This window comes from Aspergillus pseudotamarii (assembly GCF_009193445.1).
Source record: "Aspergillus pseudotamarii strain CBS 117625 unplaced genomic scaffold BDV38scaffold_66, whole genome shotgun sequence".
Classification (NCBI taxonomy): Eukaryota; Fungi; Ascomycota; class Eurotiomycetes; order Eurotiales; family Aspergillaceae; genus Aspergillus; species Aspergillus pseudotamarii.
Window position 1 is genome coordinate 84557 of NW_022475080.1, and position 14390 is coordinate 98946.

The window sequence follows — 14390 nt, forward strand, 5'->3', positions numbered from 1 at the left end:
AAGATCATCATTATAGGATGGAAGAGTATCTCCTGTGTAGTGGAAAGACCCATAATGAGTCTTACTTCGGTAGTAGCCTGTAGTTGACTAGCTATTGTACAGATAGACAGATGCATAGATACTTTTTTTCGAGGTAGATAGAAAGATAAGAGAGATAGGGCTAATCTCACCGGAGAATTGATCCAGGTGGGTATGTATCCATTGGTCCGAGATCCCACTGTCTAACTAGTATAGGATAGTATAGTCTCTGTCTTACTTACTTTGACATGCATGCGGATATCCTCTGTAGATCGTTATTCCCATTGTAACTCCACTATGTCAACACGCATGTACTACTCCTTATGGTACTCCGATCTGGAAGAGATCTTACGTCCAGAGAATTAGCAACTACGTCACGTCACCTATTATCATTCTAGGTAGGTACACATTATCAATCAGGATCTCTATGACTTCATAGGTTACGAGCGGGATTTGGCGGTGTTTGGTGTGGGGCTTCTCTTTTGATTCAGTAGGGGCTTGGTTTACCGTTTACGTACTCCGTAGTTGGGGCTGAGCTGAGCTAGAATTCTGCTGCCATTGATTGATTCATTGTAGATCATGAATAGGCGAGATGGGCTGATTTTTGGGTTTTTTTTCTTCTGTTTGTGTGTTTTGTTTATCTTGGTGGCGTTGGGGTTAGGAATTGAGGGGTTTCATTGGTGCGTGGATCTTTTTGGTTTGGATGGGTCTAGATTCTGGTGGATCTGATGGGTTATGGAGGTCTAGTTTTGGGTCTTTTTAGATAGTACTATTGTTAGATGCTAATGCAAGATGACGATGTTTAAATTGATATTCAGTATCGGTGATCTAATGCGTATTGTATACTGTGGAATCATTCTCCGATAGACCCGTACCTCTCACCACCCTCTCTATTCCCATGTCTAGAGGAAGAAGAGGAAAGAGAAAGAGAAAGAGAAGAAGACCCATCATCACTTCCCTTCCCCAAACAAGCCTCAGCTTCCTCATCTGGTACAGTCTGCTCAAACAACGCCTCAATCTCCTCCAAACTCCTCCCCCCGGTCTCAGGCAAACAACCCCACACAAACCCTGCAATGACTAAATCAAGCGCCCCAAATAACAAAAACGTTGCCCATCCTATTCCCCCCAGGATATACGGCGTACTTGCCGACCAAACGAAATTACCGAGCCATTGGGCCGCGACGCCGGCGGCAACGCCCGGTTCGCGGATGCGGGTGTTGAAGAGCTCCGCCGTGCAGGGCCACGGGAGGGGACCCCAGGAGAAGTTGTAGGCTATGATGTCTAGGTAGATTAGGGCGATTGTTAATATTCCTGTGGACTTGACGCCATTGCCGGTTGTGTGGGTTGGGGTAGGGGATGGGTCAGATCTGACGACAAAGGCAGTGGAGACCATGCAGAGGGACATGGCCAGAGCGCCGAGGATAAGCAGGGGTCTTCGGCCGAAACGTTCGGCGATCCAGATTATGAACGCAAGACAGCTGATTACTTTCAGGGCGCCGAATATCCCCGTTAAGAGTAATGTGAGGGAATGGTTTGTGCCACCGCCCCCCACCAACAGAGAGAAGAACTGCGGGCCGAAGTAGGCCATTGCCGTGGCACCGGTGGATTGCTGCGCGAGGAAGAGGCTGATTCCTAGCAGGAAACGACGCGCATTGGGTTTTTCCATTAGTTCGCGTACATGGAAGTCTGCAGTGGCGTGGCGGTCGGCTTCGATACCCTCTTTGATTTGGGCGAATTCGGCCGCGACGGCGGGCCCGGAGGATGCTCGGATCCAGGTTAGACTGGTCCAGGCGCGGTGAGAGTCTCCTTGGCTGAGGAGCCAGCGAACGCTTTCGTCAAGATTTAGCATGCCAAGGCCCATTAGGGCGCCGGGGACGAGCTGTAGGGCTAGTGGGATTTGCCACTGGGCGGCGGTAGGGGGGCGGAATTGGATTCCATAGTCGATCCAGTACGAGACGAGGATGCCTACGGTGAACGTGAACTGGTAGCAACTACCTAAGCGGGCGCGCATGTCCGTAGGGCTCATTTCAGAGAGGTAGATGGGGATCACCGTAGCGGATCCCCCGATCCCGAGTCCGCAAATGACACGGCCAAGGTAGAAGACTGGCAGAGAGTGCGAGTTGATGACCTCAAAGATGACTCCCAGACAGAAGATGGCCGAGCAGTACATCATAGCCCGTCGACGACCGTGGTGGTTGGTGATAGGCCATATTGCCAGACAGCCAGCCAGGGCGCCGGCCTGTTGGATGCCCACCGCGATAGCACTCACGCGGGTTTGGACCTCAGGGGTGCAATGAAAATCGCGGAGAAATGAGTCGAAGGTGAGGACACCCCCTGTGGATGATTAGATAGATCTGGAATGCACGCCATGTTAAAACCAACCGATGACGCCCGAGTCATATCCGAAAAGTATGCCACCGCAACAGACAATGGCCGTGAGCCAGTATATGCGGAATACTCCTTGTCGCGATAGGAGCTCAGGTTGCACTGTGGTGGAATCGGTATGATCCCATTGCGGGATCTGTGCGTAGGACCTCATATTATTCCATTTCGCCTTCGGTATTTCTCCTGAAAAATGAGATGCATCCCCTTGTATAGGAAAAGAGGAACAAGCGAAGTACGTACACTGACTACCCAAAAGGGAAAGCAGCTGACGTCAGCTGATGACGCCCAAAAGCGACAAACAGCCGACAGCCGATACGCAACGAACAGCCCTAATGGCGCCATATCAACCAGGAAATGATATTCCTTCCATCTGAGGACCTCACTGGAGGTGGCTTTCAAGCCCTCCATTCAGCTTGCTTTTACCCCAGATAACATCCATACCCCTGGGGGTCAGACGTTTCGCAAGAGCCGACAGCCGACAGACGATCGGATACAATCAGCATACATAGTGGTAGATAGAAGTAATAAATAAAGCGCGCTCTGCGTTTCTGACTGAGATGCGATCTCGTTCCTCTTTAGATTACATTCTATGTAGTATCAACAGACATCATGGCTCCCAAGCGCCCTAACTTCCTCGTTGTCGTCGCCGATGACCTGGGCTTCTCGGATATAGGCTGCTTTGGCGGCGAGATCCGCACGCCGAATCTCGATCGCATCGCGAAACAGGGTGTGCGGTTTACTGACTTCCATGCTGCGGCTGCGTGCTCGTGGGTCCCCTCTCTTGACACCAATATTGCCTCTAGGAGAACCGAGTTGACCAAGATATAGTCCCACCCGCGCCATGATCATGACCGGCACAGACCACCACATCGCCGGCCTGGGCAACCTCATCGAATGGACCAACATCTCCGGCCAGAACGGCCCCAAAGGCTCCGCAATGAGCACCGCTCCCCAGCGCGGCATGCCAGGCTACGAGGGGTATCTCAATGAGCGCGTTGTGGCACTCCCCGAGGTCCTTCGTGACGCAGGTTACCACACCCTCATGTCAGGGAAATGGCATTTGGGCCTGACGCCCGAGCGTTCGCCATTTCACCGCGGCTTTGATCGCTCTCTAGCCCATCTCCCTGCTTGCTCAAATCACTACGCTTATGAGCCCCAGCTACAGGGCACGGACGAGACACCCACTTTCCTGGAAGCTAGTTACATCGCCCTGCACATGGAAGACGACAAGTATGTCAAGAAACTGCCGGAGGGCTGGTACTCATCCGATGGATATGGCGACAAAATGCTCCAGTACATCCGTGAATGGCACGACCGCTCTGATGAGCGTCCTTTTTTCGCCTATCTCCCCTTCACAGCTCCACATTGGCCCCTTCAAGCCCCTCGCGAGTATATCGACCACTACCGCGGTGTCTACGACGACGGTCCGGAAGCGCTTCGTCAGAAACGTCTCCAGCGTCTCAAAGAGCTAGGCATGATCCGCTCAGACGTAGAAGCTCACCCCGTCGTCGCAGACGAAGTCAAGCCCTGGTCCGAATTCACACCAGAAGAAAAAAAGCTCTCCTGCACCGCCATGGAAGTCTTCGCTGGAATGGTGGAGTGCATCGATGCCAATGTAGGCAAAGTAGTGGATTATCTCGCTTCCATCGGCGAGTTGGACAACACCTTCGTCTGCTTCATGTCCGACAACGGTGCTGAGGGCGCTGCCTACGAAGCCTACCCCATGGTACAGAGCGGTGTCATGCCCCATCTCCAAAAATACTATGATAACTCACTCGAGAATCTCGGTAATGGCAACTCTTTCATCTGGTACGGGCCCCGTTGGGCCCAGGCTGCTACTGCGCCGAGTCGATTATACAAAGCGTTTACCACGGAAGGTGGTGTCCGAGTGCCATTCTTAGCTCGGTTCCCGTCGTCTGTTTCTGTGGGAGATCATGTGCGCAATGGAAGTATAACGGATCAGTTTGCGACGGTTATGGATCTAGCTCCGTCTATCTTGCAGATGGCGGGTGCGACGCACCCGGCACCTTCGTATAAGGGTCGTGAGGTTGTCTCTATGCGTGGTCGCAGCTTTTACCCGTGGGCGAGTGGTGATGCGCCTCGGATTCATGAGCAAGAGTTTATCCAGGGTTGGGAGACTTGCGGGAGAGCGGCGCTGCGCTTCGGGGACTGGAAGATCGTCTATATCCCTAAGCCGAAGGGCCCCGAACGGTGGCAGTTGTACAATCTCGCCGGCGATCCTGGGGAGATTCATGATTTGGCCGACCAACATCCCGATCGGTTGAAGCAGTTGCTGAAGTTGTGGGACCAATATGTTATTGAGACCGGAGTGATTCCGCTGAATCCAGACTTGGGAGATTTCCTGGAGGCAACGGAGGCGCAGATGCCAGAGAATGCATGGATGGAGTATGATTATTGGAAGAAAGGGGCCAGAGATGAGCCTGACAAGTTCATGAGAAGCCCGCCTAGGTTCCAGAGAGTTGTTAAGCAGTTTTAACTGTAGATTTGTTGATGTATATCTCTGTACGAGTGTCATGATTAATGGGTATTGTATATGATTCAGTTGTTGAGCTTCACGTCACGATTTCACGTTATATGAGTACGAAGGGGTCTACGAAGAGCTCTCGCCGTACAAGGCGTGAATCTGCCCACGTTCGAGACGCATCCTGGCGCTTTGTCATCTCCTCAAGTAGCTGCAGGATCTTCTTCGCATTGGGATGTCGCTGTGCTACGGGGCTGTGATCACTGGGCAAGTCGGCCATGCGCTGCATTTCCTGTATAATCCACCCTCGTTGCTCTAGTGAGCCTTCCAACCCGGCCACAAATAGCGGCCAGGTAAAGCTGATCGACAGGCGATGTTTCTCACTGCTAGACTCCACCGTGGCCAGCTGGATGATCTGGTCCACCGCGCGATGCACCCGGTCTGTCCGCGGGTAGATCACAAAAGCCACTCGGTGGAGATATATGAAGATGGCCAGGAAATTGGCTATATACTGGCGAAACGTGCGGCAGACTTCGTCTGCCACGGCTGGTTGAAGGGTGTTATATAGTTCTTCTGGCTTGTCATAAACGTCTAGTACTCGTGGTCGTCTGTTCCAGAGGGCTTCTAGGTCGGCACCGATCTGGTGCGCAACCTGAAGGACTTCGAACTCATCGCTGACTGTCCCGCGCCTGCGGTGATGCATGTCGAGGCAAATAATACGGCGGATTACTTGTTGCGCCTTGAATAGGAAGGAATATGCGGGGCCAACAATGGCATTGTGTATGAGATAGCCCGGTTGCGAGAGAAGCTCATCCTCTGGTCTTTGATCCATCTCAGCAGTGCCGATTTGATCCAGCATCCCTAGCTCAACAAGCGGGTCCCCATCACGGCCAGCAATTAGTGCTCTAACGTCCAGCAGAGAGACCCATGAAACTATCAAATGGCCAAACCCGGTCCATAACTTGGTTCGGTGGTGGAAGCGCTGTAGCAGCAAGTACGCTGAATGAAGAAAGGACGTACTAGAGTCCCCTAGGTCTGGCAGTGATACTATCTATACATGTTTAGCTCAATACACATGCTAGGAAACACCTACATACCTCTGATAGCATAAGCAGGAAAACCGCCGTCAATGCCCGCTTCAGTAGCGAATCATCCATACTCTCAGTGACACAAGACTGAATCTCCGAGCTCGCCTGTCGATGATACATCGGGGCCGCTCTCCACCGTTTGCCTTCTCCCATCGACTTATGTATATCGGAGTAACAATACAATGCATTTAACAAGCAGCTAGTATCTCCTGAATGCGAGACAATAACGCTGCGTACATAATTCCATTCTAGGGCAATAGACCCAAATGTTGTTGGCGGCGGGTCTATCTCCGCAAAATGAGACAGTAGCCGTTCTTCGTAAGTTTGCCGCGTCTCAGGCCATATATTTCTATCACCTGAGAGTACATTTTGTACCCCATCCGATTGACTGTCGGAAGGGCTAGGAAGTGTCTCGGCGGATGTATCAACAGTCCACGTCGGTTGTTGCACTATCTGGTTGCTACCTCCAACATGCCCCGGCGTCGTTGGAGATAGCGCTTCACTGGTAAGAGTGAATGCAGACACACCATTCGTCAAGTCGAGATGTTTCTGTTCGAAATCCGACGTAATCTCCCCAATGAAGCTGAGCATATCAAAACTCGGAAAATCAGGAACTGAAACCGACGTTGGGGGCAGGGTATGGTCTGCCACCTGGTGAGGCAAGATATGCGATGCCCGACGAGGACGCAGCTCACGAGGCTGCAGAACTGTGTCAAAGTAGTTGACATCCAGACGATCTGGAACATGAGTGGAGGCCGGGTCGATAGTGAAAGCCTGCGGAAGAACTTGGGGAATCCTCTGGATATTTCGTCGGGATGTAGCTCCTGGAACAATAGTTTTGTAGATGCATTGCAGCCGTAGTCGAGTACAATTGGCACAGGTTGGTTTGGCCTCGTCGCAGCGGACTTTACGTGCGCGGCACGTCAAACAGCCGGTACGGCGGCGGGGACCTGATCGGCCTGTTCCCCGTGCTTTCGGAACCTGGTCTTCATTAGCTATGGGTTTGTGAAGCATCTTGCGGGGGATCCACCTCCATAGTTGGCTGTGGTGCTCTGTAGTCATGGTGTAACGGATGTCGTGTAGGAGTTGAAGTTGGTTGGATTAGTTTCAAGAGACTAAAGATAGACGGCACTTCCCCGCAATTCGGCAAGGGGCGTGATTGGCAGGTCATATAGATTTCTATACTAAAAACGAACACAAATGAGATATAAAATAACAGAATAAAATTAGGATTGCTAATTCCTTCTCATGTATTGAATCTTCCATGTTTTTGTTCTGTGTTTACCCTATGGGTGATTTATCATCACATCATATGTCCCTAGAGGGCAACTCCCGACCAGAAAATCGCAATTTATCACCTCCAAAGCACTTGGCCGTATGCAGCAAATGCCCTCTCTCCTTCCGGACGTAGGCTGCGAAGCATATTGCTGCCATTGCAATTGCCCCGTAACTGATATACACCGGATACTTGAACTGCTCCGGGAGAGGGAAGGCGATGGTCGTTGCAAACGAGAATAGTTCGAAGATATTCTGCAGTGCCATTTCCGTAGACGAAAAGCGGGCGCGCGCATGTTCATCAACGCCCTGAAACTGTCAGCAGAGAGGCTAGGATTCTTTAGGGCCGTTACTTACCTCCTGGACGAGAAACTGCACCGATAAATCAAATCCCCAAAGTCCAATTCGACTTAGAGCAACGCCCACAATGAGACTCGCCGCAACGAGTTGGGAATTGTTGTCGAAGAACGCAAAGGCAGCAACCGCAGCGGCTAAGCAGGTAAACTGCCAATTCAGGAACCACAACCCAGATCGAATGGGTCCGATTTTATTCATGATGAATGGAGCTGCCCATGTCCCCGACAGTTCTGCGATCACGGCACCAATCCTCATGCCACTAACTTGCAGAGAGTTAAATCCGGTGTGAAGTAAATAGGTGACCATCGTAGTTCCAAATGAAAGGACAGTAAGATAAAGTAAGCTAAGGGCAAATGACGCCAGAAAGAGAGGACTTGAGACATATTCGCGCCATGGGGCAACTGTACTTCTAGCGTACTGCACCGTGCCGTGAGCTATGCTGCGTTGAGCGATTTGACCATTGGAGGTTGCTTCTTCTCCTTCATTTTGATTCTCATCGGTTCCCTGGTTTCGGACCAGCTCTGGCACTGATTTATATACCTATGTTTTTCGTGAGTGATTGCGACCGAGTTAGAATGAGTAATGGGAAGGTACCTGGGCAATTGCGAAATATTCTACCAGAATGCATGAGGCATTTATGCCCAAGGTCGTCCATATCGCAACCCGAGTAGAAAAGCTATCTATTAATGAGATAACCACAGGAGCGAGAAGCTTGCAGAAGAGATCTATCCGTCTCATGGATGCATTCAAGTCTGACTAAACGTCAGTTCACTAATACGGGCTACCGCAGAAGATTATCTCACCTTGTCTTGGAATTTGTAAAGCATCTGATACAATAATTGCCTTTTTAGAATTAGAATATTTAGCTTGTCCTAAAGAGTGGAAAGGAACTCACCCAATCTCTTTCCACCGCCACAGTGTTGGCTGTAAATGCCAGTTTTTCGAAGCACGCAAGCAGATTGACTACGGCGAATAGAAGCGGAGAGATGTATGACGGCTCTAATGGGGTCAGAAGCGCAGCAAAGCACGCACAAGATAACGCCACGGGAAGTCGTTGCCATACTGGACTCTGGTTAAATACGGGATCTCATAGCTAAAGCGGAATAGAGGATAGACAGAGCATACTAATGGACTGTCGGATCACCTTCAATCGGTTCGACCGATCTACCACTGAGCCCAAGCAGGACGATAGTAGTACTGCAGATAAAGAGCGCACCAGTGCATAGACGGAAGCGTACAGCAAAGTGCCTGGGAAGATCGAGGCCAGGAACAAGACCGATCCGAACTCAAACATGCGCGAATTCCATGTCGACAAGCTATGTGAGATGTATAATCTGATCAGCACTGGCTTTGAAGCACGTATTGGAGTCTCGATAGACTCGGATGAAGATGATGATGGCAGGAATGGCTCCGCCTCATCTGTCGAGTCCCCGCGAGACATGAGGTTGTATCTTCAGAGATGGCGAATCTATTCACGAGAGGTCCTTCTTTTCTTTCTCTACCTCCTTCCCTTTTTTTCTTTTTTTTTTCTTCTAACTTATTCTTGACTCGCTACATCTAGAGCTTGAGTCACAGAGTCTATGGCGATGGTTGTTGGAAGATGAAATACACCGAACGAGCGGTGGAATGACGATGTGAATCCCGGACCGAAGCGCATTTAATTTAATTTACCGATAATTAGCCATAAATCAATTCGTTATCTGATTAGATTATGAACCATCTTTCTCACCCAACAATAGTCAACCGATACACTCTTGGTCCTTCGGTATATACAGGTATATATGATCTATATAGCCCCTGCTTTAATACCATGAGATACTTCTAGTTGTCATTCTTACCTACGGAGTACACACATCCCGCACGGATCAATTACTATGGATGGAATTCAAGGGTCAATGAATGTACGCTCAAAGACAGATCTGATTTGTACCGTCTAGCTCCTGTAGATTTATGAAATACATATCAATAAAATTATACCCATTGTAAAAACCTGACAATCAAAAGTACAGAGGAATTGAAAAATCGCCGTTTACTACTTTTCTTCCGTTATCTATTCCCAGCGCAGACCCTCGGGAGTCTGAACAGTCCGTCTGGCCAACACCTCCGCAACCTTCTCCCGGACACCCTCCTTGTTGCCCCATTTCTGAACAAAGTCGTTGACCGTCTGCTGCTGGGTCTCTGTGTTATCGCGCACAAACTTGGCAATGTCGTTCTCTGTGGGAAGGCCATAGTGGGCGTGAGGATATTCACTGTAAGTGGTCTCACTGAGGAGTGGCAGGCGAGACTCCTCCTTGGGGATCTCAAAGAAAGCATCCACATCCGCCTGGGAGACTTCCTGGAGGGTAGCGGGCTGCCAGGAGGCCTGGCGGGGAGGCTTCGACATGAGACGGGCCTTGACACCCTCAACGAAATCTGGATGCTTCATGAACTTGCCGGCGATATGATGTTCACGCTGGAAGGTCTCGGAGATGGACCACTTCTTACCCAGACGCATCTGGCGCAGGGTGACCCTGAGCGAGGTGGGGGAGCGAATGGATAGAGTCTCCAGGGTCTTTTGCGCCCATTCCTTCTGCTCTGTTTCCTTCTCCAGCGCCTGGAAGATTTCTTCCACGGTGTTGTACTTGAAGCATCGGTCAATGGCGCTGCGCAGGCCACCAGCAAGAAGCATTGGCTCCTCCGCCAGCGACGGGAGACCGGTGGAGAATTCAGCCATAGTGTTGTTCACCAAGTCCATACGTTCTTTGACAGTAGCCTGATCCTGGAAGACCAGCTCGGCCAGACGGTTGGTGAGGTTGCTCAGCACGCTGGAGTGGAAGTAGTGTGTGGCAATACCGGCATAGAGAGCCTGGACGCCGGTCAGACGCTCCGAAGTGAGGGCGAGGTAGGTTCCGATTTCGCCGTCAAGACGGGGCAGGAAGAAAGAGCCGCCAACATCCGGGAAGAATCCGATGGTGGTCTCGGGCATGGCGAAGACAGTGCGTTCAGTTGCGATACGGAAGGGGGCGTGAACACTGAGACCGACACCACCTCCCATGGTGATACCGTCCATGACGGAGATGAAGGGCTTAGAGTAGGTTGCGATGGTGTGATCGAGCTGGTATTCCAGACCGAAGAAGTCGGTTGATTTCTGCTGTCCCTCGGGGCCTTGTTCATTCTGCAGAGCAAGTGCAGCAACGTCTCCGCCAGCGCAGAGAGCCTTTGAGCCTGCGCCAGCAACCATGACAACATTTGCCAGCTGGGACTTTTCCCACTCCTATTCAACGCTTAGCAACCATAACATTTGTATACCCTTTCGCCAATGTAGCTAACCTTCAGCCGAGGGAGGATCTTCCGAGCCATTGAACCGTTGAGGGAATTGAGCTTCTTAGGGCGGTTAAGCTCGACCAAGCGCACTCCGTACAAAGAGTTGAACAAAACATCATCGGGCTCATCGCCGGGCAACTCTTTGGGAAGGTTCGTTGAAGTCGACATCTATCGTGACAATCGTTAGCAATCGATGTATTAAGCAATAAAGGAAGGTTCAGATCCATACTGTGGCAGCTTTGAAAGCTGGGTTTGTCACTTTGGCGCGGAGAGGCATGGTTGCTGGTGAAACCCGCGAGATCCAGCTCGACGGTGTTGATAACCGGGAGATATTGTGTCGGAGCAACATTAGGCAGACCTTAGCCTGTCGGAAACGAAGGGGAAACAGAAAAATGGCGAAGAGAGGGGGTGTATTAGTAGTATCAGAGAAGCTCACGGTTAAAGACGATCTCCGCTTCGCTTGACCTCGGAGTTTTTCGCGGCGGACGATTTTCCTCGCCGACTGGAGCAGCCGAGCGTCCTGTAAACAGCTGATAGCCGGTCCATTTACCTCCACAGATCCATTTTTGAGGGGTTCTCTTGGTCCAAATATACTTTGTAAATTATTAATTCTCTCAATCGGTACTAATTCAAGAGCGGACTGGATCTTTTTCCAACTATAGGTTGTAGGAGTACTCATTCCCTATGCATATCCATATCACACGATCAAAACGACACGAGAAACGAAGCCTGTCTGCTTCTTCAGGTCAAATTACAAGTGACGATCATACATTGTTAGATTCTATTTGTACAGATAACAGTTCCTCAAAGCCCAAAAAGTAACATCCATTCGCCCGTCGACAAATCAATACAGAGCCTTCGCAGGCTTAGCAGCCAAGTCCCTCGAGTGATTGGCCAGGATACGGTCCAGCGCCTGCTTCTCGATAATCAAACGTCCCGTTTCCAAGAGGTCCTTGACATCCACATCCTTGCGGTCCAGAATCTTCGCGTGTTCGCCCACCTCACGCACCGTAGCAAAAAGACCCTCATCTGGCTGATCCGTAATCAGGGTCGACCGTCCAAACTCGCGACCCCAGTTGTTAACCTTGAAGATTTCTTTAATCAAGTACGGAGTAGCGTCTTCCGGGATCGAGATGTCATTGTCGATAATGATCAACTGGCCGCGTCGATACCGATAGCTGAGAGCTATCCGCCATGCCTGGTCGTAGATCTTCTGAGGAAGGCTCGTGGAGAAGTCTCGAGGGTGAGGACCGTGTGCAACACCACCTCCTTTACGGATGGGAGACTTCTTGTCGCCAACACGTGCTTTGCCGGTACCTTTCTGCGCATGCAGTTTCCTGCCACTTCCGTGCACATCGTCCCTCCACTTGGTGTTCGCCGAACCTTGTCTAGTCATGTCACCTTCGTAGATGACGGCCCGATGTAAAATATCCTTCCGCAGGGGCATCAAAAGATGGTTCCGAGAGTATTCAACAAAGCGCAATGGTTCCATCGAAGGGAAGGAGTAGGTGGTCGCCCGCGCAGGCTCCGTAGTCCATACGGTTTGGGGGGCTTCCCGGGTGAGGTGTTCGGTAGTTGCCTGAGATTCTGTAGCCATTGACCGTGAAAAGGACTTCGTAAGACATCGTTGCTGTGGAAGGTGATCATAATTGTTAGAGTTGACGTTATAATAACTGAAACGAAACCGGGAACGTAAAGAGAACAACAGCACATACTGTAGTGGTCTCAGACCCGGAGAGCAACCCACCAGTGCTCCGGGAGAGCCATCTTAAAGCACGAAGAGCGTCACCTCCAGGCATTGTGCTGTCAGCAAAGCTCCCTGAGGAATGTCGTGATTGGGGGGGGGGAGAGAATGGGGTTGCCAAATGGGCGATGAAGCAAAAGTTCAGACGGGAGGCGCTAACCCGCTGAGGCTTGGCTCCGACAACGAAAAAAGTTCCGTCCGGCAAGGAACACCTACTCTCCCCGACGACTGTACGAGAACCACCTCGCCTTCTTTCCTTACACCCTTTTACACCCAATCGTCTCCGTCAAAATGGCCCATTGCGAGCGGGCAGCAAAGCCTTTGCTCCAATGCCTTCAGAAGTCCTACCCTAGAGCCCTTCCGACCCTTCAGGTGCAGTCAACCCGGGCCTTCCAAACTACCGCTCTTGCTCGCGAGGAAGCTCAGGCTGAACCTAAGAGCCAACCTTTCTACAAAGCGCCCGACCCAGCGCTTGTATCGAGTCCTCGACTGGAACGAAGATTATTACGACAGGGTGTTTCGCCCATTGGATCTCGCAGACGTCGCGCAGCTTTGCAAAGCTCACCAAATGTTCCCTTCGAGCAACTGCCCTACCAATGTTTCCAGGAGGCACGGAAGGTTCTCCTTGCGGATCGGGAGGAGAAACTCAAAGAAATCGTGTCCATGAGGGAGAAGATCGCCAGGCTTCAGGCTGTCCCTACGGAAGAAGCGGGAGGCGAGCAAGTGAAGAAGTCGCGACTGGTAGCCATGGAGCTCCATCTTGAACGCCTGAAGATACTTGCAGACATTAATGACCCATTGGTGAAGAAGAAGTTTGAAGACGGACAGGGTGAGGATTCCCTTGTTGAGATATCGCACATCTACGTCTGATCCTAACCAAAGTTGATTGCAGGCGATATGAGCAAGCCCATCTACCGTTATCTGGCCGACAAGAAATGGAGGGAGTACCGCCGCAAGATCCTTGTCCAAAGAATCACGCAGATGAAGGTTATCCCTGATGTCCTTCCTCACTGCGACCCTGTCGTCGACACTAAGCTCTATTTCGGCCGGTCGCCCGTTCAGCCCGGAGAGTTCGTCAACTCCCGCGTCAGCACATCTGCACCAAAACTTGACGTGCAGCTCTTCGAGCGAGGTGAGAAACTTGTGACGATCGCCGTGGTCGATTCCGATGTTCCCAATGTCGAGAAGGATGGGTTCGACTACAGAATGCATTATCTGGCTCTCAATGTGCCCATCTCGGCTGTCTCCACCAAGGTCGATCTGTCCAAGCTCTCGTCGGAGTCGCAGGTCGTCCTGCCATGGCTGGCTCCTGTTGCTCAGAAAGGTAGCCCCTACCACCGTCTGTCGGTTTTCGTTATGGAGCAGAAGGATTCGAAGCCGCTCGATTTCGCTGCCGTCAAGGCCAAGGAGACGACCCGCGACAACAAGCTCCTCCGCACCCTGCAAGCCAGGTACCACCTGAAGGCCATCGGAGCGCACCTGTTCCGTACCGAATGGGATTCAACGATGGCAGAGGTCATGAAGGAGAACGGATACGCCGAGGTGGACATGGAGCTTCGCCGCAAGAGGGTCGAGCCTCTGCCTTACAAGAGGAGAAACCCATCTACCTTCCGGTAAATGGTTTCCCGCTATATTTCCCTTTCCGGTTATTCTATCATTGGCCTTATATCTGTACTGTACAATCAAACTGTATGAATATGCACAAATATCCCACAACTCCAGACTCCGCCATAAACCA

General features: G+C 51.2%; 7 protein-coding genes across 7 annotated transcripts; 2 read left to right on the top strand and 5 right to left on the bottom strand.

The window, feature by feature from the left end:
* Positions 1 to 807: 807 nt before the first annotated feature.
* Positions 808 to 2915, bottom strand: BDV38DRAFT_258100 (sugar porter family MFS transporter). The gene is made up of 3 exons (XM_032055690.1): positions 2661 to 2915; positions 2401 to 2578; positions 808 to 2352 (listed from the first exon to the last, which is right to left on the bottom strand). The coding sequence occupies exons 2-3, from the start codon at positions 2555 to 2557 to the stop codon at positions 872 to 874; spliced, it is 1638 nt and encodes a 545-aa protein (XP_031909521.1). The 5' UTR covers positions 2558 to 2578; positions 2661 to 2915; the 3' UTR covers positions 808 to 871.
* A 52-nt stretch (positions 2916 to 2967) lies between these two features.
* On the top strand, positions 2968 to 4947 carry BDV38DRAFT_184443 (arylsulfatase). The gene is made up of 2 exons (XM_032052143.1): positions 2968 to 3170; positions 3232 to 4947. The coding sequence occupies exons 1-2, from the start codon at positions 3013 to 3015 to the stop codon at positions 4898 to 4900; spliced, it is 1827 nt and encodes a 608-aa protein (XP_031909522.1). The 5' UTR covers positions 2968 to 3012; the 3' UTR covers positions 4901 to 4947.
* Positions 4948 to 5145: 198 nt separating this feature from the next.
* On the bottom strand, positions 5146 to 7803 carry BDV38DRAFT_274298 (uncharacterized protein; the record flags this gene model as incomplete). Its single annotated transcript, XM_032057820.1, has 6 exons — positions 5146 to 5168; positions 5270 to 5936; positions 5983 to 6078; positions 6211 to 6954; positions 7381 to 7557; positions 7606 to 7803. The coding sequence occupies 6 exons, from the start codon at positions 7801 to 7803 to the stop codon at positions 5146 to 5148; spliced, it is 1905 nt and encodes a 634-aa protein (XP_031909523.1).
* Positions 7804 to 8572: 769 nt separating this feature from the next.
* BDV38DRAFT_184453 (putative iron-regulated transporter) lies at positions 8573 to 9188 on the bottom strand. Its single transcript, XM_032052144.1, has one exon. It carries the CDS (start codon positions 9044 to 9046, stop codon positions 8699 to 8701), a length of 348 nt encoding a protein of 115 aa, XP_031909524.1. The 5' UTR covers positions 9047 to 9188; the 3' UTR covers positions 8573 to 8698.
* Positions 9189 to 9531: 343 nt separating this feature from the next.
* BDV38DRAFT_258108 (mitochondrial 37S ribosomal protein mS47) lies at positions 9532 to 11346 on the bottom strand. Its single transcript, XM_032055691.1, has 3 exons — positions 11138 to 11346; positions 10915 to 11076; positions 9532 to 10858 (listed from the first exon to the last, which is right to left on the bottom strand). Exons 1-3 carry the CDS (start codon positions 11255 to 11257, stop codon positions 9656 to 9658), a joined length of 1485 nt encoding a protein of 494 aa, XP_031909525.1. The 5' UTR covers positions 11258 to 11346; the 3' UTR covers positions 9532 to 9655.
* Positions 11347 to 11579: 233 nt separating this feature from the next.
* Positions 11580 to 12769, bottom strand: BDV38DRAFT_258109 (mitochondrial 54S ribosomal protein uL4m). Its single transcript, XM_032055692.1, has 2 exons — positions 12624 to 12769; positions 11580 to 12538 (listed from the first exon to the last, which is right to left on the bottom strand). The coding sequence occupies exons 1-2, from the start codon at positions 12705 to 12707 to the stop codon at positions 11753 to 11755; spliced, it is 870 nt and encodes a 289-aa protein (XP_031909526.1). The 5' UTR covers positions 12708 to 12769; the 3' UTR covers positions 11580 to 11752.
* Positions 12770 to 14365, top strand: BDV38DRAFT_258111 (mitochondrial 54S ribosomal protein mL38). The gene is made up of 2 exons (XM_032055693.1): positions 12770 to 13481; positions 13545 to 14365. Exons 1-2 carry the CDS (start codon positions 12944 to 12946, stop codon positions 14267 to 14269), a joined length of 1263 nt encoding a protein of 420 aa, XP_031909527.1. The 5' UTR covers positions 12770 to 12943; the 3' UTR covers positions 14270 to 14365.
* Positions 14366 to 14390: the final 25 nt, after the last annotated feature.